Here is a 21,295-nt window from a genome sequence, read left to right as displayed (position 1 = left end):
TGGCCTGTAATGGGAGGGATACTGGGGTGCTTGGCCTAAGACCAGCACTGCCTAATTAGCAAGGGACTAACTGACCTGTCATGGTGATTGTATTAGGCAGTCTTTGGCAACCAGAGAGGACCTTATTTCAGTGTAGCATCATGTGTTTGATGCTAATGAAAACCAGTCTTGAGAAATATGAGATAAATTCAAAGCAAAAATCACAAAGACTCTATCTGCCTTTTAAGTCATCTTTGTTTTTAATGAAGGACCTGGTGGAAGGGATGATTTTTATATTCTCATCCAATTAATATAAATTGGCATTTAATGTGCATTGAAAACTATGGAGGGGACTTGGGTTCAAGTGGAAAAAAAAAATCACTAGACAGTTTCTCTTTGGTCCCTATGCCTCATGCTAAATATCTCTTAACGCTTCACCATTGCATTAAAAAATATACCTGCATGAGTTCCTGAATATCTGCCATTCTCTCTTTCTTTGGCATAGAAAATGCATGATGAAAAATGCTGGTCGGCTTATAGAAACATCTGTCTGAAGCTACTTTCAGAAGAAGCAACAAGTAATAAATGTGCCGACATTTTTCAGCAGAAAAAAAGAGAATTTGTGTTGTTTTAGAAAGTGTTTCTTCAAAATTAACCACAGAAAGGGCTCCATAATTCAAAAGGATTTCTCAAATTAAAATCTGATTGCATCAGTGACTATTAAATGGAGTAATCTTTTTATCTGGTAATTCTTGGCCGATCATACTTTTGTTCTAAATAGATTTGAAAAAAGAAGAAAGGAAACCCCGTGTGCTATTAAAAATGCAAGCAGGAGTCAGATTCCCCAGCTTTACAGAGTGAAATTAGTACACAGAAGTATGATAGCTTTCCACTGAAACAGCTTGAAGTGTTCTATGTAATGAAACAGCTAGCAAGCTGGAGGGGGCTGAGAAGGGAGGAAAGCCAAGGAAGGCAATGGAAGAAGCTGACCTGATTCCAGACGGCAGGAGCGCTGCCCAGTGTGGGACGGTCAGCCTGCTTGTGGGAGGACCAGACTGGACCAGACCATCTGCAGCCATCTACCCGACCAAGAACTCTGAGGGGAGGAGAGTCAGACAACAGAACTTTGAAAAGTTCAGCCAGAAGCTAGGAAGCTAGGAAGCTACCAACTGGGCTCTGTCTTGTCCTAATGTGTGTCTTACTTAGTTCAGTCACAAAACCACTTGGAAGGCTTCCTTGTGTGAGGGTTTTCAAGGATCACCGGGGCATATGTATCATGGGGGAGTCATGGTAGCAGCTCCAAAAGGCCACAGTATCAGAGACTAGTGCATTTTATTTTTATTTGTGAAAAATATTTGCTTATTTATTTGAAAGGCAGAGTTATAGAGAGAGATACCTTCGGCTGGCTGGTTTATTCCCCAAATGTCCACAACTGCCACAGCTGGGCCAGGGTGAAGCCAGGAGGCTGGAACTTCTCCTAGAGGTCTCACATGTGTGTAGAGGCTGAAGGACTTGTGCCATCCTCCGCTGCACTCGCAGGGAGCTGGATCAGAAGTGGAGCAGCCGGACTCTGAGCTGTGCACGTGTGGGATGCCAATGCTGCAGGCAGAAGGTTAGAATGCTGCACTCCAGTCTATTTTCTTGACGATGACAATGTGAGATGATTAAGAAACAGAGAGAGAACATGGTACAGCCTGAGAAGTGCTGTCTTCTTGGGCTGCTGGCTCTTAAAGGGAACAGAACCTAGAAAAGCTCACGGTGTGGTTCAGCAAGGCAGGCTGCTGCTGACCAAGCCCACATCCGTGTCATAGTGTCATGAGGCAATTGCGTGAAGGCTGGGTGCTGGGCTCCCACGTCCTCATGGGAGGGAGGTTGGTGGTCCTCATTCCAGGCTTCCTCCTGGTCCAGATCATTTAGAGATTCAGCCAGCGGATCTGTCTCTGCCGCTTCTGCATCCACTCCTTTCTCTGCCTTTCAAGTAAACACATTCACTTTGATAAAAAAAAAGGTTAAGCACATTTGAAAAATCAAAACAGTTGGATGCAGCACTCATCTGGTGCCCATGGATGCCAGGCACAGTGCTCCCTAAGTCAGTCCACTTCTGCCAATAGCACAAAGCCGTAGCTTACAGTTCTTCAGGCTGCAAGTGCCAGGTAAAGTTACAGGTGTTCGAGGTCAGGGGAAGGCATCCTTGCAGCTCCCTCACACGGTGGAAGAGCAAAATGGACTTAACAGATGGAGAGCACACCCAGTCCTCTGCACCTCCTGTATGGGGTCCAAATAACACTTGCAAAGGTTCAGTCCTCCTGTGTCTTTATTGCCTCCTACAGGCCTGAGTCTTGATACGGATTTTTTTTTTCTTTTCAATCTGGAGAATGAAATTAAGAGAAGTTTATTTTGGTGCAAACAATTTTTGAAATCCATACATAGTTTTGTTTTCATAATACATTTCTTTGTGAATCCTTATAAAGACACTTGTATGCAAAAAGTTTTTGCATCAAAATAAACATTTTTTAAAAAGTTCTTTTCTTTTCATAACTTTTTGAAATATCTTTACACTATAACACTGACAATTAAGTTTCAGCAACCGAATTTTGGGGAATACATTCAGACTATAGCATATGGTCACCATGACCCCCTTATAGGATTATGGGAACATTCAACGTTCTCGTATATCTCAGAACCTTGAAACTGTCTAAAAGAGAGAACTTAGAAAGGTATATTTCATTAGTATAATTATTGTTATGGCACATGAGCACTTTGTCAATGTTACAATCACATTAACTCTTGTAGAATCTCATCATTAACAAGTTTAGAGTTGATATGTATAACCCTCCATGGAGTATTTGAAGATATTCTGATAACTTTTCAGCCCTCAGTAATTTTTCTTTACAGAGCAACACCGTTTCATTGATTTTTCTTTATAGTCTAGCATTACATATTTTTTTAAGAACTGCAGTGCCCTGGCTGGATTTGCATGCTGTTATCAGGCAGATATTCAAGGGTTCTACCAGGGTGACCAGCTGCTTTCCCCAGTGTCTGGACCCTAACCACATGTTATCAGAGTGACTTGTTTTTGGAGAAACAGAATGACACTGATGCTTCTGTTCATTGTTGGATAATGATTAACTGGCTGTTATTTGACAAAATAGATGACAGCTGGTCATTATCTGGAGCAATAAGAAAAAAGAAAACTCCTGCTGATTTTGTCTTGGTTATGCCTTCCATCACACCCTTGCTCCCAGAGGGAGAGCAGCCTTAATTGCCAGCCGAAGCCAAACCTAGTTGAACAGACTGATTTGTCTGCACTAAAGGACTTAACTTGCTGCCTTACCTATGCATTTGTTAAGTTAAATGCAGAACCTTCTCTTTGTCCTCAGCAAGGAAAGGTTTAGAGAAAGGAAACTAAGACTTTTGCCCTGCGGAGCCATTAAGGCTTTGGCATGTGGGAGTACTATTCTGTATTACCACTGAAAACTTCCACCTCCCAACCCCGAGCTGTTGTTCTGTCTGTGCTTTGGAGTGGCTCTGCAACGGAGCTTGATCCAGTTTCTTGTCCGTCGATGTGTTATTAACATGGCTTTGAACTCACTGGCAAGATGTGCTAGTGCACCATCTGGCAAAGGCACAGCCTCTGTGATCAACAAACAGCACTTCCTGGGAGAGTCAGAGGATTAAGCAATTACAGATTTCAGAACCATGGATGGGGTTGGGGGAAATGATGTTCTATTAATATCACCATCACTGCACACGGCTGCTTGGGGTCTTCCTCTTCCCTGCTGTAGCTCTACCCAGAGCATGACGAAAATCTGGATTTGAAAGCAGAGAATACTCATTTTTAATTTTTTTTTTGCATTTCTTCCATAACTGTCAAATTTGAACTGCCCCTGAAATTTTGCTCATGTTTTTCATGAGCTCTGTGGCATCTGAGCATAGGAAGATGAAAAGGATTTTTTCTTAATATATCAATTTTTGTTTCCAGAAACCTGGAATGTAGCCAGAAAGTCACATTTTTAGCTTCTGCTTGTTTTACCCCCTTTTTTGTCTATTTTTTTCCAAATAAAATTATGTGAGTACAGCCACCACGTAGAATGTCAATATCTTACAGGCGTACAAGAAATGTCCCCTGTGCTGTTTTCAGAGCACCTGGAGGATGGTCAGGATCCTACCACCGACCTGCTGGCTCATGACTGTACGTCAGAGTCCACATCTTCAGTCGTAGAGGAGTCCTTAGAGTCAGGAATAGTGTTGTCGGTGATGAAACCATAGGGAGGAAAAAATGACTTGCCAGAAACGATGCAGCTAATGAATTATGTAGGCCTCCTATCTCCTTGACTTTGAATAGCTCTTTATTCCACGTTCTGCTTGTCACTGCCAGAGCCCATAAGGGACAGACTGAGCCTGTCTGCTGATAGCTGCCCCATGCCTTCATTCTTTACTCCCAACAGTGGCTTGTCTTTTCAGTTCACAACCACACACCAAGTGCCAGGTGAGACATCTTTAAACAGAAGTGTATGTGCCACCCAGGTCTGCTCTCAAAAATCTCTACTTTATGTTGGAAGACTCAGGTACTGCTGGACAAACACGCACATAGCACATACTGACCAGTCTCTAACCACTGCAGTAAAGAGTGTGATGCGTAATAATTTGGGGTCTATGTGCGAAAGTTATTAGATTGATTTAGAAGAGGCTGGAAAGGACTGATAAAGAAGAGCTTTATCTGCCTGGATTCCCAAGGCTCCTGGAAAACAGCACAACACAGTTAGGAGCCTCATGGCCTGCCAGGCTGTTTATCAGAAACTCTCGTTTCTCAGAAGTACAGACCTCACAGTCTACATGCCTTCTCCCAGGTATTGATAACAGTTTGAGTGAATTTAGGCTGGAGGTGGCATGTGGCTGCTGGAGTATCCCCAAGACTGGGGAGATAATAAACAGTGTCAGAAGGAATGCCAGACCAATTGGAGTGGAAAAGAGTAGTATCTGCTGCTGTTGCCCAAGGGACATTCCCAAAACCTCAGCACCCATTGTTCAAACCATTCAGCTTCATGAGTCTTCATGAGGCCAGCCTAGTGGCCTAGGCTGGTGCAAGCCTCGGAAAGCTCTGTGTCATGCTGTGGGCTTTGTTGAACTTGGCCCCAGTTGCGTTTGGAGGTTACATCTGTGCTGTGTGTAGGCAACTCTGAAGTCCAAACTGAACAAATAGAAACTTCCAGGTACCGTTTTTAGAGAAATTGGCAGCAAGGCAAATACTTTTAAGACCTTGGTTTAGTTATGTATGCTGAGGTCCCATTTGTCCAAGCTAACCACACAAAGCTGGAGCACAAAGCTGAGGGGAAGAGAGGAAGGTATCTTCTGCTTGTTAATGCACAGGAGTGAATATTTCTGAGCAATAATATACCACATACAGTGAAGGAAAGCTGAAGATAGTAAAAATCGTAAAAGACAGTTGACCTAGAAAGGAGCAAATTGTTGCCACACCTGAAGAAGCATTAAGATGTTTTGCTCTACGTAACAAACACCAGTGAAGCACTCCAGAGAGTCACAGACACAGCCCAAAACTCCTTACATGGAAGGGATTGGAGTAGAAAGAAGCCAGCGAAGGATTGGCGAGTTCTTCTGGTTACATCAAGTGGGCAAGTAGCAGCCAGGAAATGAAGGAGATGAGGGTGTGTGTGGCATTGCTGAGCCTCACACCATCTCTGTGGCACCTTGCTGCCTAGGTACAGCATAACAGGGGTGAGCCAAGGTGAGGAATCCCTGGTTTCCATCAGAACACACAGGAGGAAAATTAGACCTGTAGCTGGGAGAAGGGGCCCTGAGGCTTGAGTGATGTGGGGACACTGATGCTAAGGCAGAAAATGGGAAAGAAGTAGAGGAACACTTAGGGGACACAGAAGGATGAGCAGTGAGCACAGGTAAGCAGGAGCCCTCCTCCTGGGATCCAGCCAGCCACAGGGATGGGGGCAGAGCAAGCAGTCCATCCGCTGACAGAGGTCAGCATGTGAGACCAGGCAAGAGGAGACAGTGGGACTTATGATCACAAGCACCCCAGCGGCCTCCTGTGTGGAGAGGCTGAAACCTAGCTGTGATGTGTGTGATTGGGGTGACCTTGAGTGACAGGCAGCACCCAAGGAGGTGCTTGATAGTGACTCAACAGGAGAGGTGGGGGCAGCTGCAAGCGAAGGGAAAAATATACCCTTGTCTGTTAGTTTTGTTAATGTTTAGTATCACTGTGCTTCACGTGGGTGTTCTTTGAGGACATGACAAGAGAAATTGACAAGATATGGTTTGAGGACAGGGACCCACAGGTTTACTGGAAGCAGGGTTCTGTTTCTGTAGAGGCAGGGAGTCTGCTTCTATCTAGACGATTCTCTAGGACTAGGATTTGATTGACGGAGGCCTTGTTTGGGTCCTGGAAAATAATCTGACTTCTTTATTTACTAAGTTTTTTAAAACTCCCCTATTTGTGCATATTCACATGTGAAAGCAAAACGTTGTTGGGATTGTTCTCTGATCTTAACTTTAAAATCGGAATTGAAAACAACTGAGATTTGGGACCATGAGCACCTGTTCTCTGCTTGCTGCTCCATCGGTGGAACAAGGGCATCTGGTACAGAGCAAAGTAGATGTGTGGGGTCTACTGATATTAACACACGTGCTTAAAATTATTCTACAGAAATGTCCTGTTAGGGACAACAGCTCACTTTCCGTGCTTGTATAAAGCCGAAAGGAAGGCTAGCCCTTAAACGTGATCATTGTAAGTACATATTTGAAGTAGACAACTTTTAAAATGGATTATTGTTTTCCACTGTGCCTATGGAAGTGCTTTGGACATTATTTTTCACTTCCCTTTGACTATTCCCTTGTATTTTGGCCGTCATGTTCTGCCTGACACTATGTTTGAATTTCCTGCCCGGTTCAGGTTGCATGTGTGGTGCGCGGTGGTCCTGGGGCAGAGGCCTTGTGGACATCGTGCATAACCAGACACTGCACTGTTAAACGCACTGTGGGAATGAGCTCAGGTTAAATTCCACGTGGCATTTAACACATGCATTCCTCATGTGCTTCCACCTGGTCCCAACAGAGCTGTGATCTGGAGCAGCAGAGCATCGTGCACGTGGTGCAGAGACCATGGAGAAAAGGTGAAGAAACCAGCGCATCCGGAGGGGACAACCCCAGAAGGACCTTGGGGAGCCTCGAGAAGGGGCCCATGAGCTTAACACGGGTGGACCTGAGCAGCGATGTGCTCCCAACGTACTCTGTGGGGCTGGCTGTTATTCTCGACACCAACAGCAACAGTGGCTTGGCAGCAGCCGGAGTTCCAGGTAACTGAGATGAGTCTAAGACCTTGGTGCATCTTGTTTGTTGAGCAAAACAACCCTGGAAAATGACCTCATTACATATGCGTCTAGCTGATGAGTTTTGGAAGGAAATTGACAAACCACGGGGAAGGGTGTCCCTCATGAGAAGGGAAGAATGTGGAGGTCAAACCTGAGATGAATATACCTAACCCAATGATGTATGACAAACAGGGTCACAATAGTGCGATGTATGTGACAGGTGGATGGAGAAGATGTTGGGACCATGATGGTAGGTTGCTCTTTTCATATAGTTTTTGATTGCTTATGCTTTGTTGATGTCGAGAAGTCTTAAACAGTAGGCAAAGCAAGAGGCCATTTGAGTAGTGTGCAGCCATACATTCTGAGCCTTGTGAGGTCAATGATAACATTATTGTGGACGGGTGCTCCCTACCTCTGTGCTGACACCCGATTTGGTTTGTTTTGATAAGGATCAGAGTGATTATTTTATTTTTTTGACAGTATTAGTACATTTCCCCTACTCTTTTATTCTCTGATTTAAATTGTCAAAAGTACACAATGACTCATTTGGACTGTGAATATGTTTGGCAGAAGATCAAAATAACAACAAATATTTCGGTGTAGAGTGATTTCCCTTCCATATGCTCTAGCTCAGGACATAAGCAGTTTTGATCTGGGCTGGCTTTCACAGAGCCAAAGCGATTGGGGAGCAGCAAGATGGAAGCCTAAAATAATGACAGATACCTAGTACTACTGGGGGAACTGAGGAGTCTGGGTCCTTGTTGCCAAAACAGGAAACAAACCAAGGCTGGAATATAGACTAAGGCTGATGAAAGGAAAAGATTTACGGGCAGAGCCCACCTACCCCCTTCGGGAGCTGCTGTGCTAGACAAGGAGCTGCTGTGTTCACAGGGGGCTCAGCCAGATTCTTTGGTGAGGTTTCCCCACCTCGCATCTCGCCTTTACGAGAGGAGACCCTTTTCTGTGTTCTGGAATGATCTCTATTGGCAAAGGTGCAGTTGGGAAAATGTTGTCTAACATGCATTGAAGGCTTCATTAGCCTCTGGAGTCCATGGCAGGGGTTCTCTCTACTGCCATTGTGAGACATAGTTTGGTCAGACAGCCCCTCAATCTGATAAAAACCAGTTTTGTTTGTTTGCTTGTTTGTGCGAGGACATTGTTGGGTTCTGGCTGCTTAATCACTGATGGCCAGGCCTCCTTCTTATCAAGAGACAGTTGTGACATCATTAATGTTTGGGACACAGCAAGTCTCCCACCATTAGCCAGCTGCTTATCTACCATGCCTTTCTAAGTTGCACCTCTGTCCATCCTGCCTCACTCCTAAAATCACTAAATTAAATGTAATGAATTTTTGAAACCATAGATGAGCTTGCAAAAAATAACACACAATTTCCAGGCACAAGTGAAAGCTGTATTTAAACAGAAGAATGAATAAATTCAGAATTTAGGATCTCAAGGTGTTTCTATTCTAGTAATCTCGGTGCAGTTATAGAGAGGAGAGAGGCTCTGCTTCCAATATACTGGGCACCAAAGAGGCTTAAAAAAAAACCTTTAAATATGGGGGAAAATGTAACAAATTAACAAATTAGGGAAAGTTAGATAAATAGAAATCTACACAGTCCCTATGTGATGCATAATAAGGAATGAGCAGAAGTATTGAATCCAGGCTGGAGACACATCCAGTATATCTAGAACTCTGCAGGATCCACTTAGCTGTCCTGGCATGGATGCCTCCAGAGAGAAGCAAATCTTACTAATTTTACTAATGGGCAATCAGACAAGAAAAAACACACCATGAGCATAAGGAAGTCACAATATGCCAGCCCCAAATACCAAAACATGCCACGCCCAAAGCATTCTTCTGTTGCATAAGGTGGTTCTGAGATGGTTATTCTGAGTCAACGCCCACACGGGGAGGAGCTCTAGGAAGGGTGGAAGTCATGCCTGTCAGGGAAGTTGACTTCTCCATTTGCCAGGGAGGCTGCAGATCAGCCTCAGGGTGAGGGGCACTGAGTCCTCCTTTTCTCCATGGAGAAGGCAACAACCTGAAATTTCCCAGCGTGCGTTGCCTGCACTTTTCCCAGCTCCCTCCCCACAACTGGCTCGCACCACACCCTTCTTTGTTTCACATTTGGCTAAGGGTGATGTTGAAGGCTACCTCTTTCATGTTTACGCATGCTTTCTCAGTGTGTCACATAAAAATTTGAAGCATACATATTAAAAAGTGGCTGTAGTTTTGTTCTCTCTTCTTTACAGGGGTTCCCAGATGAAAACTACAAAGGGCAAAGCTCTTATCTTTTGCTTCTCTATGCATGCAGTGAGCATAGACTGGAAGCCCGTTCTCCATTAAACGTGGCAAGGGAAAGCAACAATCTGAAACAGAAAACAAAGCAACCACACTTTGAATTAATTAAAGTATAAAAGGAAAGATTTGAAGCCTAAAAGGGAAAACAGACATTCAGGGAAATATATAGCTAATGAAAAGAATATCATTTTAGCAATTATAATTAAAAATAAAAACTTAAGGATAATTAAAATAGAAAATTGGACCATGCCAAAGAGAGAATTCGTGAACTTTAAGATGGATGTAAAAGAATGTCCCAGAATGTGACACAAAGTATAAAGTAAGAAGAGTTGAGTAGAGCAGGAATTTGCAGTAGAGGCCCTAACATATTCTTCTCATAGAAAATCTGTTTTAGAAAGACAGACAACAGAGAAGAGAGACAATTTGCTAAGAAAATGACAGCATTTTCACTATGCATACCTCTGTACACAGCTCCAAGCAAGATAAATAAAAAAGCATGTAGTTAATCTTAATTATAATTAAAAATAAATTTTCCTTATAAAGGAATCACAACATAAGGCACAAAACTACAAATCTTAAAATAAATTGGAGATGAAATTACCTATGTTGAAACAATAACTTGAAGGACTTCTACCATCCCCAGAGGCCACCAAAAGCCTCATTTTATTCATTGAGGGTTAATGAATTGAAATTCAGTGAGTTGAAAAGTGGGGTAGTAAAGCAAAGTTTAATAAAGTGTGTTTCAGAAGAAGAAATTAGAAAGAGCATAGATCCCCTTCCTCCTCATTGAGGTTTTAATCTCTAAATAATCAGGGACATTGTCTGTGACATCTCTGGGAGTGGTACACCTTGGACTTGACTTGACACCTTTGGACTTGACACTTGACACTTCAGTGTGCACTGTGCCTCCTTTTGGCAGGGATGGAGGGCAGGGCGGCCAAACCACAAGGCTCATTACAATCATTGCATAATGAGCAGGATTCCTGTGGTATCAAACAGACCCTAAACTTGACTGTTCTGTTTTTCTGAGTTCCCATTTTACCTTATTTTTCCCCAAAACATGTATTTATTTTTATTTGAAAAGCAGATTTTACCAAGATAAGGAGAGATAGAGGAGGAAGGTGTTGCATTGTAGTTCACTCTCCAAATGGCCAAAGTAGCCCAGGCTGAGTTGATCTGAAGCCAGGAGCCAGGAGCTACCTCTGGGTCTCCCAAGCAGATAGAGGGTCCCAATGATTTGGGAGGGCTATCTTCTGCTGCTTTCCCAGGCCATTAGCTGGATCAGATGTGGAGCACCCAGCACACAAGTTGATGCCCACATGGGATGCTGGCATTACAAGCAAAATTTAATCTGCATGCCACAGTGCCAGCCCCTGCGTTCCCGTTTTGTCAAGGCACTTTAACTACAAATTATGCTGTGAAGTAGGAGTTTTGGGTGGGCCTGGGCTGAGAGCAAGGTCGTTTCTTATAGTGCTGGAGGAGGCTTGTAAGCCTTCACCCTTTATCTCAGGTCTGACTTTCTGCCTGACATGAACAGAGTAAAAGAAGAGTGGAAGTGGCCTAATATCAAATGCCAGGAGAATGCCTTATAGCTTAGACTTCTGTGTTCAACAAAACTATCATTCGGGAGTAATTGAATCTCAGGGTTGAATCTTTCTCAGTTTGGAAGAACTGTTTGCTTTGGTATTCATTGCAGGAAAAAAAAAAAAAAGATACTGAACCCAAGATAGAGAAATGCAATGCAAGGGGTGTTGCTTAGCAGATAAAAGGGTGAATGTGATTCAGATTATATGAATATACATTTTAAAATGATCTTGATTAGTTTCATGTATTCAAAAAGAGCATGAGAACCAAAGTAAAAAGTATGAATCATATCCAAAAGAAAACTACATTGAACAGCCAGCATGGGAAGATGCCACCATGCAATGGACCATTCTGAGTGTGGGTTAGGGTGCAGGACACCCCTGGAAGCCAGGGTGCAAACAGCAGCTGACTCAACACAATAGAGGATGTCTATCTATAGCCATCTATGGATAGCATATATCAAACAATATGATATATAATATATACAATAGAGGAGACAACAGACATATAATATCCTCTATAGATATCGATACATGTATTTATATAATACATACAATAGAGGATATCTATATATTTATATAATGCACCATATATTTATGTATTGCAATATATTGTATGTAATATGTTAACAAAATGTAGTATATATAATAATCAGTAAAATGATGGTGATGCAGAATTTCAGTATTTAAAGCCCCCAGCATTGTTATATTTTTCATGGATATAATGACCATCATAATATATTCTGTCCAAACAGAATATCATTGAGAATTAAAGCTGACACTAAAATGTATTGAAACTAAATTCTGCATATTAAAATATCTACTTATTTCTCTCCTTCACTATCTGTAAAATCTGCCTTTCAAATAAAAATAAATCTTAGAAGATATTTTTTCTTAAAAATAAAAAATTCATGTTCTTTAAAACAGTCAAGCCTTTATATTCAAGTGAATCATTTGAGCAGAATAAGCATCGTGGGCAGATATCCTTATTCATTCAGCACTTTCTCTGCATACCTGATTCCACCATCTTATCCCACTATTTATCTGAAAGTCTTATTATTTCATCACAAAATTACCTTTAGTTATCCCATTTTTCTTTTTCACTTAATGAATTTGTGATTGTTGACTATGAGTTGACTCTCCAGATTGCCATTCTGATCATCAAGAAAGTATGTTGTCTCCATAGGAGCTGAGAGGCCAGCAGAGTCTGGGAAGGTTATGCTAAAAATTGAGCACATTTTGTTTCTGGAGTACCTCCTTAGGGCTGTCTTCTTAGGCTACCCCTTTTAATTGCCTTTTAGCTCTGACTTATTTGATTCACATGTTTTGTTAAGCAAATGTACTACCCTTTTCCAAATGTTCAGCAGACAACTGAATTAATCCATTATTTTCTTGATCTGTGTCCTTTGGAAACCATTTGGGTAAAGAGGAAATTTAAATAAGGTGAACATAGATAATTGTTATTGCTTTTTCCAGAATTTTCAGGCTGTCCATAAGCGTATGTACTGTTTTATATCTTGAGAGAGTAGATTAGCTGGGAACAGGTCAGCATATGGGTTTCAACAACTTTGGTGTTCCAGCAGCTGCTGGACCAGAGCAAGTTGAGCACAAGTTACTCTCCAGCATGATGATGAAGGCAGAACTCCCGTAAATGAGGAAAGCACAGTGCACACAGAAGCATAGTGGATCACTGGGAATATGGGTTAAGATCAGGATCATTGTGCGAAGTAACTGAGAACTGCGTCCTTCTAGTCTTCCACAGATGTTTATATGAATGCCACACATGCATGCATCTTTTGATGAGTCTCAAAGTATCCTGCCTTTCCCAGCTGCAGGAAAAATATTTGTGTGCATCTGTGGTGCCCTGATGCTCAGCCACAGGGTGCTCCTCACTGCCTCCCTGACAGACACAGACAGTTGCATTACTCCACGCTGATGGCTTAGGAAAGTGTGACTGGCCAGTTCTCACACATGCTGCTGTCTGCATGTAGCTTATTTATTGTTCAGACGTGTGTGTGTGTGTGGGGGGGTGTTCCTGTGGTTATTAATGAGAGCTGCTTGTGACATTGACTTCTGATGCTGGCGTGAGCTTTCTAATGAGAACCAGCCAGACTCTGATGTCTTATTGATGGTGTTGAAGTCATCTCTCCTTAAGCAAACAAACAAACAAAAAATGCAGACTCATTTGATATTCTTTTACTGAATTAATTCTTTCTTAGTGAAATCATTAAAATCTTGGCCGTGTCTCACATTTGACAAATGAACAGAAACTTAGAATAAGGTAGGCAAAGATCAAAACTTTGCCACAAAAACCAGTAATGTCTCATTGCAAACTGCGTGCACAGGATTTCCTTCAGGAAAATGAGGATTCTACAAAGGGTACTTCACAAAGCTTATGGAAAATTGGATTAGAGGCGAGTTTGTTTGGGATGGGAGGAGGTTTATGAATAGTTTGGTTATTTATTTAGTAACACATTGTCAATGAACTTTTGAAAGACATCTCATCCCTTTGGTTAGTGTGTTGTCTGATTTGATCGTTCATGTGGGCAAAGTGGCCCTTAGCCTTTGTTAGCTTGATATGTGATGACAATTAAAAGCACAATTTAAATTCTCTTCACCAGGAAAACATATAACATCTCAATAAAATGTCGACTGTTTAGTGACAGGAGCCAGAACTCAAAGCTTTTGGAAGACTACATGCCTGCCACTGGCTGCTTGGTGCTGAGACAAGGGTCAAGGGCTGTTCATTGTCATGGCCGCTGCCCTTTTATTGGCTGAGAACCTGGTATATTTTAGACAGGCTATGTTTTCTGATTTCATTCAGTTACTATTTTCATGGGTGTCCTTTTTTCATGTTTGTAAAGGAAAGAGAAATGTACTGCTTTTCCATAATTAAGAGGATTTTGATTACAAGACTGTGGTCACTGGGATGGTACACAACTTTTTGCAATCCCATGGGGATGCAAACGACGTGAGGCAGGGATTTCATAGGGCACTGGGCCATGTGCAATACCCACCTTGGTACTTGACATGTAATCCAGGCTTCCAAAATGCATGTTGGATGAACAAAGATAGCATTGATCCATCTGACCTTTAGAGTCCTTTTGAAGCTGGCAAATATAGTCTGTACTGGTGAGATTCTCAGTTATTGGACTCATAGACATTGCAGAACAGTCCAGTTCTTTTGTCAGAAGCATTAGGTGTCTTCCCCATGGCAGTCTCTAAGGCATCATCAAATGGTTGTCTTCACATCCCTGGTTGTGGTGTAGTTTGACAGCAAGGAATGGTCCCCTCCCCTTCCCCACATTGGACAAGGGAGGGAAAAAGGGAAATGTTTGTACTACCCACCTTGCTGCATATGTCAACCCTCCTCACCCTAATTGGTGATCCACATAAACGTGCATCCCATATGGGCACTGCTTCATAATCTGGCTGCTCCAACTTCCCTTCCAGCTTCCTACGTGTGGCCTGGGAAAGCAGTCAAGGGTGGCCCAAGGCCTTGGGACCCGGAGCTCAGCTCCAGCCATTGCGGCCACTTGCGGAGTGAACCAGTGCATGGGAGGTCTTTCCTTCTGTATCTTCTTGTCTCTGTAAATCTGACTTTGCAATAGAAATAAATAAATCTCAAAAAAAAAAAACACTAATGGACAAGCTGGAAGGACTCACAGTGATTTATGCCTAAAGATGGGATAATATAAGAATAAGAAATGTGTAGATTAAAATTTATATAGCATATAGAAGGTCATAATTTCAGTAAAGTCAGATGTTTTGGAAACCACTGATAACAAAAGCATCAAATCCTTATTTGGAAAAATGACCATTAAAAGAAAACAAGTAAGCATTTGAGTAGCAGTTCCTGTGAGAATTCCATTTCAAGGTAAGCAAATTGCCCTGGTTCTTGAGGTAAATTTTCCTGTACAGAGTAATTCCACATAATGATTGAAGAAGGAAATCCAAAGTTAGAATAATCACCACTTTGCAAGTACTAATTCACTATGGCAACAGTTACAGAGAGACTCGTTAGACGACAGCCAGTGAGTACATTCATGAGGAGGGGCCTCAAGCTGATTCCTTGTGATCAATTTCAGGAGCACAATAAGTGACACAGCTAGTCAGTTACACGTGAGGAATGGTTGAATCTGGGTGATGCTGATTTATTGTATGCTCTGTAGCTTATGTATTTTTAAAGTTTTCAGTGTACCAGTTAAAAATTTACCTGGTGTATGTTTAAAAAGTAATATCTAGGACCCAGCACAGTAGCCTAATGGCTAACTTTGCATACATCAGGATTACATATGGGCTCTAATTCTAATCCCAGCAGCCCCGCTTCCCATCCAGCTCCCTGCTTGTGGTCTGGGAGAGCAGTGGAGGACAGCCCAAAGCCGTGGGACCCTGCACCCACATGGGAGACCTGGAAGAGACTCCTTGCTCCTGGCTTTGGATCAGTGCAGCTCCGGCCGTTTCAACCACTTAAGGAATGAATCGATGGATGGAAGGTCTTTCTCTTTGCTTCTTCTCCTCTCTGTATATCTGACTTTCCAATAAAAAATAAATCTTTTTTTAAAAAGTAATGTCTGGATAAGCTTGCTGGACCAGAGTTAGATCTGGTTACCGTCTCACTTGGAAGTCAAATATAATCTTTGGGATTGTGATAACCGACAAAAGTTATGCCTCCCCAACACACAAAAACCTCCATCTTAGTGCAGGTGCTAGTGAGCTGTGCGCTGCCCTGCCAGCATGAACACAGGTCAGGCATTGTGCTGAGAAGCACCTCTTGTTTTCTGTTGGACACATTTTCCATTTCAGATATTTTTGTTCTGACCATTTCCCTCATTATGGTTATAAATAATCTCAAAGGTGCTTTTGTTCCTAAATAACAAAGAAAGACTTTTTTCATTTTATTTGGCCTAGTTATTTAGGTAGAGGAAGCAAGACTGTTAAATAGCCATGTAGCCCTACTTGAGTTTGCTTTCTAGCTCTAGGACCCTATAGTTTAAGGGAGAGAATTACTCTACATGAAAACATTCTGCAGGATCCTCAGACTTGACTTGCAGAGGCCTTTTGTTTTTGTTTCTGGTTTTTTTTTTCTTTTATTCCAAAGCCTGTGAATCATGTTTTTAAAGATCTGTTTACTTATTTGAATTTCAGAATTACAGAGAGAAGGAAAGAGGGGAATCAGGGAGATATCCTCGATTTGCTGGTTCACACCTGGATGGGCCACAGTGGCCAGGGCTGGGCCAGGCTGAAACCACAAGTTTCATCTGAGCTAAAAATGTCTGGGATATCCTCTGCTGATTTTTCTAGTCCCTAAGCAGGAGCTGAATCAAAAATCAAGTGTTGTAGTGTAGCAGAATCTGTACATTTAGGCTCATTTGTCCCTTCTTGAGATTCCCAAAAAAGGTTTTGACATCTGTGTTTATGTCCAACAGCCAGAAACAAAACTTGTTTACTTGGGTGGAATTAATAAACGTTGGTTATTTGTATAATATTGATTACTGACCTTTCATGATGTCCCATTGTATCTGCTGAAGTGACAGGTGTTCCCAGACAGAACTCTTGTTCTGTATTCTTGGTTGCACCATCAGTTTGGCCAAAGATATCCTCATAGGTAGAGAAGATTCTGATTTACCTGTGCAAATCACTGTGTTTCCAGAGAAAGTGAGGAGATGAATATGTAATGGAATTCTGAAGCACAGTGAACATCAGCCACCACTAGTTATAAGGGCTGACATTCGGCATACAGAAGCATAAACTTTGTGGAAGGCAACACCAGTTAAGAAGAAAGGGAAAGATCTTCATACATCCATGTAAAGAAGACAACAAATAATGTTCAAAGCAAATAGCGGTGATTCAATCTGTCTCATTTATTTGTTGTATAATTCACTCTGGCCATGTTGGATGTTGGATCAGTGATGCTGCTTTCATGAAAGACGTTTATTTCCAGAATGAAATATGACCTGGGAATCCTGATCGACCCTGTCAGTGCAGCGTGAACGTTGACAAGCTGGGGCAACTTGGACCTGTGACCCAGAGTCTGGCCTGTGAGATGTCAGTAGTTGGAAGTGTCTGGCACAGTCCTTCAAGAAGTTCATATCCTGTGTCTCCTTACAGAGTTTTCAGCAAGCACCAGACCACAGCAGAAGCCAGCTGGTCATAGTAAAAGGCTAGATTAAGTACAACAAAGTCACAAGATGAGGATGCAATTTCCCTTTGCAACTCAGTGGCAGAAACATTTCCTAGGAGCCTGGTCAGTGTTTCCTTGGAGACTGAGAACATGCAGACACAATGGGCAGCAAGAGCTTGCAGGCCTCCTCTTGGCCACTCCACACAAGGTCCACTTCATGAACATTGACAGGACTAACAGCTCTTCCGCCTGAGCATGGCCAGCAGCAGTTCTGATGGACAGCCAGTTCTAGAACTCCTGCAATAATGCTAGCCCACCCGAAGAACCAAACCTGCTGAGAATTTTTAGGGAGTTTTCTGTATTTCCTGACATTTTATTTTTTTTCCCAAAAATTTGGGATTAGATCTGAGAAAATGCAATCATTTGGTTGTAATGAAATTCTCTTTGAGGGCCAGTGCTGTGGCAGAGCAGGTTAAGTTTTGCTGTGCGTGATTCCAGCGCCCACATGATTACTGCCCCACTTTCACACTAGCTCCTCGCTAATGCCAACCTTGGAAAGCAGGGAAAGATGGCTGCCAGTGCCCACCTGGCACGGCCCTGGCCATTGTAGACATTTGTGGAGTGGAGAGGCAGATGGACGGTCGTTTCCCCACTGTCACCTTCACTCCTTGCCGCCACCATCTCTGTGACTCTGCCTCTCAATAAACAAATGTTCGTAAAAATTGCTGTGCATGAGAGAATACTCAACTACTCTCTTAAAGTGACAAAAAATATTTTAAATTGACTATAGAAAAAATACAATGATTGCAACAAATGGTGCCTCCCTCAAGAGTGAATAACTTTGACCTTTTACATTTTAAAATCTATTTTTAAAATTCAAAGAAGATGATCAAATTAATCCAAAGTAGAAACTGTTGCTGTGGGATATGGAATTTTTACTTCCTTGGGAAGAGCATACAGATGGGAAAATATTATGTTTTCTGATTAAGAATTCTGAGCTGAATTTGTCAAGTAAAGAGAAAAGCACACCTAATTCTAATGTTGTATTACATTTGGGAATATAGTTTTCAGGAAGTTTCTTTCTCCTTTAAAGTTGTCATGCAAATAAGACCATAAAAACTGGGTGAATTTTGCTATAATTTAAACAGACTGCAAAGTTTTCAGGCTTGAATATTGTAAACAATAGCAAGTAAAGTTCACTTTCCTCAAACTTTCTGCAGCTCACCCTATTCTTTCAAGTTTTTTTTCTTTCCCTGAGTCCTTTCATATTTGAGAACAAGCTGACGCTTCAATATGCTTTCGCTCCTGGAAAAACTCTTCTATTGCTGCTGTGAATGAACGGTTAGGTTTTTCTGTTACTGGAAATTCTGGGATTGTCTCAACCACCTGAACTTATGACAGTTTTTAGCCAAAATAGCTTCACTGTCACAGATACAGGAAAGAGGAAATGGAGAACGAGCCAGCGTGCACATGTATTCCAGTAGGGTGACAAATTGTGCAAACGAAAACCACCATCTTGCACAGCTAGATTTCACTAACATGACCCAAACATACAGTAGTTCTGTAGAATGCAGAACTGAAAGGCCAAAATTATGGGAAGTTAACTATTGCGTAAAATCATTAGTACATCGTATTAGCAGATATTATTCGAATTTCTAAAGATTATTAACAAAATAGACCAACTTAATGTTAGCTCAAGCTTTTAAGTTATGTAATGCTCTGAGTAATTATAATCAGGCTAACACACTGGAAAGCATAACTACTGAAGAAACTTTCCAGAGTCATGATTCTGTTTAGTTAGATACAAACATATTTTTCATAAAATTTATATGCCATAATAGTGGAATAGTGTACTACTTGCTTTTTATAAAGTAGAAGCATTAGAAGTTCAGATTAATTGCTGTTTGCATGGGAAACCAAACTCAACTTTAGAAGATGGAAATTTTGTCACATACATAACGCTGAAAAATTGAAAAAAAATGTATATGCCTTTTGTTCTTTAATTCAGCTAAATATAACAGGCCAAAGGTTCACAGATGCTTTCTTTATTAAGTGACTTAGTTTCTCTTAAAAGCTTTTTTTTAAAGTCTGGATATTTATTCAAAATTTGGCTTCATTGTTTTCTGTGGGCTAGTAAACATGTTTGATTATTTTACAAGTCAATCAGAAACAAGCTTCAAGAGACCAAAAAAGAAATCAAAGGAATTCAAATTGGAAGTGAGAAGGTCAAGCTATCTCTGTTTGCAGATGATATGATTTTATACATAGGAGAATCAAGAGACTCAATAAAGAGATTGTTTAAACTAATATAAGAGTTCAGTGACGCAGCAGGGTAAAGATAAATGAAGATAAATCAATAGGCATAGTGTACGCAAACAACCCCAAGGCTGAAGAAGAACTAACCAGCATGGTACCCTTCAAAATAACAGAGAATAAAGTGAAATACCTAGGAATAAACCTAACAAAGGATATGGAAGAGCTGTATGAGTAAAATTATAAAACATTAAGACAAGAAATAGAAGAAGACTTCAAAAAGTAGAGAAACAGAACATGTTCCTGGATGGGCAGAGTCAACATCATCAAAATGTCCATATTACCTAATACCATATATACATTCAATGCGATTCCAATCAAAATACCAAAAAGATTCTTCACAGAGCTGGGAAAATGATACAAAGGTTCACCTGGAAACACACACACACATAGAAAAAAAAAAAACCATGAATGGCCAGAACTATTGTCAAGAATAAGAACCTAGTGGGGGACTGCAATGTCAGATCTTTGGACATATCATGGAGCGGTAGTTCTCAAAACAGTCTGGTACTAGCACAGAAATGGAGAGGAAGACCAATGGAGTAGAATGGAAACACCAGAGGGAACCCACATATGTACAGCCATCTCATGTTCTACAAGAAAACGGAAAACAACCCAGGGAGAAAGGAAGGTCTCTTCAGTAAATGCTGTCGGGACAACTGGCCAATAGCCTGTAGAAATAAGACCTACACTTGTTACCATACACAAAGATCAAATCTAAATGGATGAAAGATCTAAACCTACGCCCAGAAATCAACAGATTTTTAGGAAGAAGTTGGAAATACTCTGCAAGTATAGGTGTAGGCACTGACTTCCTAGAAAAATCATGAAAAGCAAAGTAAGCCAAAACCAAGATAAACAAATGGACTGTATTAAGCTAAGAAGCTTCTGCATAGCAAAAGAAACAATTGACAAAGTAAAAAGGCAGTCAAGAGCATGGGAGAGCATCTTTGCACACTTCACAAGAGACAAAGGGTTGATTTCCAGAATATACAAAGAACTCCAGAACAGCCAGTCAAGAAATGGGTACGGAAAATGGGCCAGACACTTTACAAAGGAACAAATCCAAATGGCTAACAGGCATATGAAAACATACTCAAGCTCTCTGGCAATAAGGGAAATTCAAATAAAAACTACTGCGATTCTGCTTAACACCAGTAAGAATGGCCCACATACATAAAACTACCAAAAACATCTGCTGGTGAAGTTGCGGGGGAAAAACTGAACCCTACTGCACTGCTGCTGGGACTGCAGGCTGCTGCAACCACTATGGAAGTCAGTGTGGAGAACACTCAACCTACCTACCATCTGACCCAGCAATACCACTCCTAAGAACATATCCAAAGACTTGTTACATGAGAAAGTAACCTGCACCCCGATGTTCATTGCAGCACAATCAGCAATTGCCAAAATGTGGAAACAAGCTAAATGCCCATCAACAAAGGACTGGATAAAGAAACTGTGGTTCATGTACACCATGAAATACTATTTTGCTATAAAGGAAGGAAGGAAGGAAGGAAGGAAGGAAGGAAGGAAGGAAGGAAGGAAGGAAGGAAGGAAGGAAGGAAGGAAGGAAGGAAGGAAGGAGGGAGGGAAGGAGGGAGGGAAGGAGGGAAGGAAGGAAGGAAGGAAGGAAGGAAGGAAGGAAGGA

General features: G+C 41.6%; 1 protein-coding gene across 1 annotated transcript in view; it reads left to right on the top strand.

Annotated features, from left to right (window-relative positions):
- PRKN (parkin RBR E3 ubiquitin protein ligase) overlaps positions 1 to 21,295 on the top strand; it is an 888,769-nt gene that overhangs the window by 159,680 nt on the left and 707,794 nt on the right. The window contains exon 3 of the mRNA XM_040965678.1: positions 7,064 to 7,304. Coding sequence (XP_040821612.1) covers positions 7,064 to 7,304 — 241 coding nt within the window. The remainder of the gene's footprint in view (positions 1 to 7,063; positions 7,305 to 21,295) is intronic.

The sequence above is a fragment of the Ochotona curzoniae genome, unplaced genomic scaffold (assembly GCF_017591425.1).
Source record: "Ochotona curzoniae isolate NIBS_2020 unplaced genomic scaffold, NIBS_Ocur_1.0 scaffold_3890, whole genome shotgun sequence".
NCBI lineage: Eukaryota > Metazoa > Chordata > Mammalia > Lagomorpha > Ochotonidae > Ochotona > Ochotona curzoniae.
Note: the sequence above shows the minus strand (reverse complement) of the source record. Positions and strands in the feature narration are given on the sequence as shown.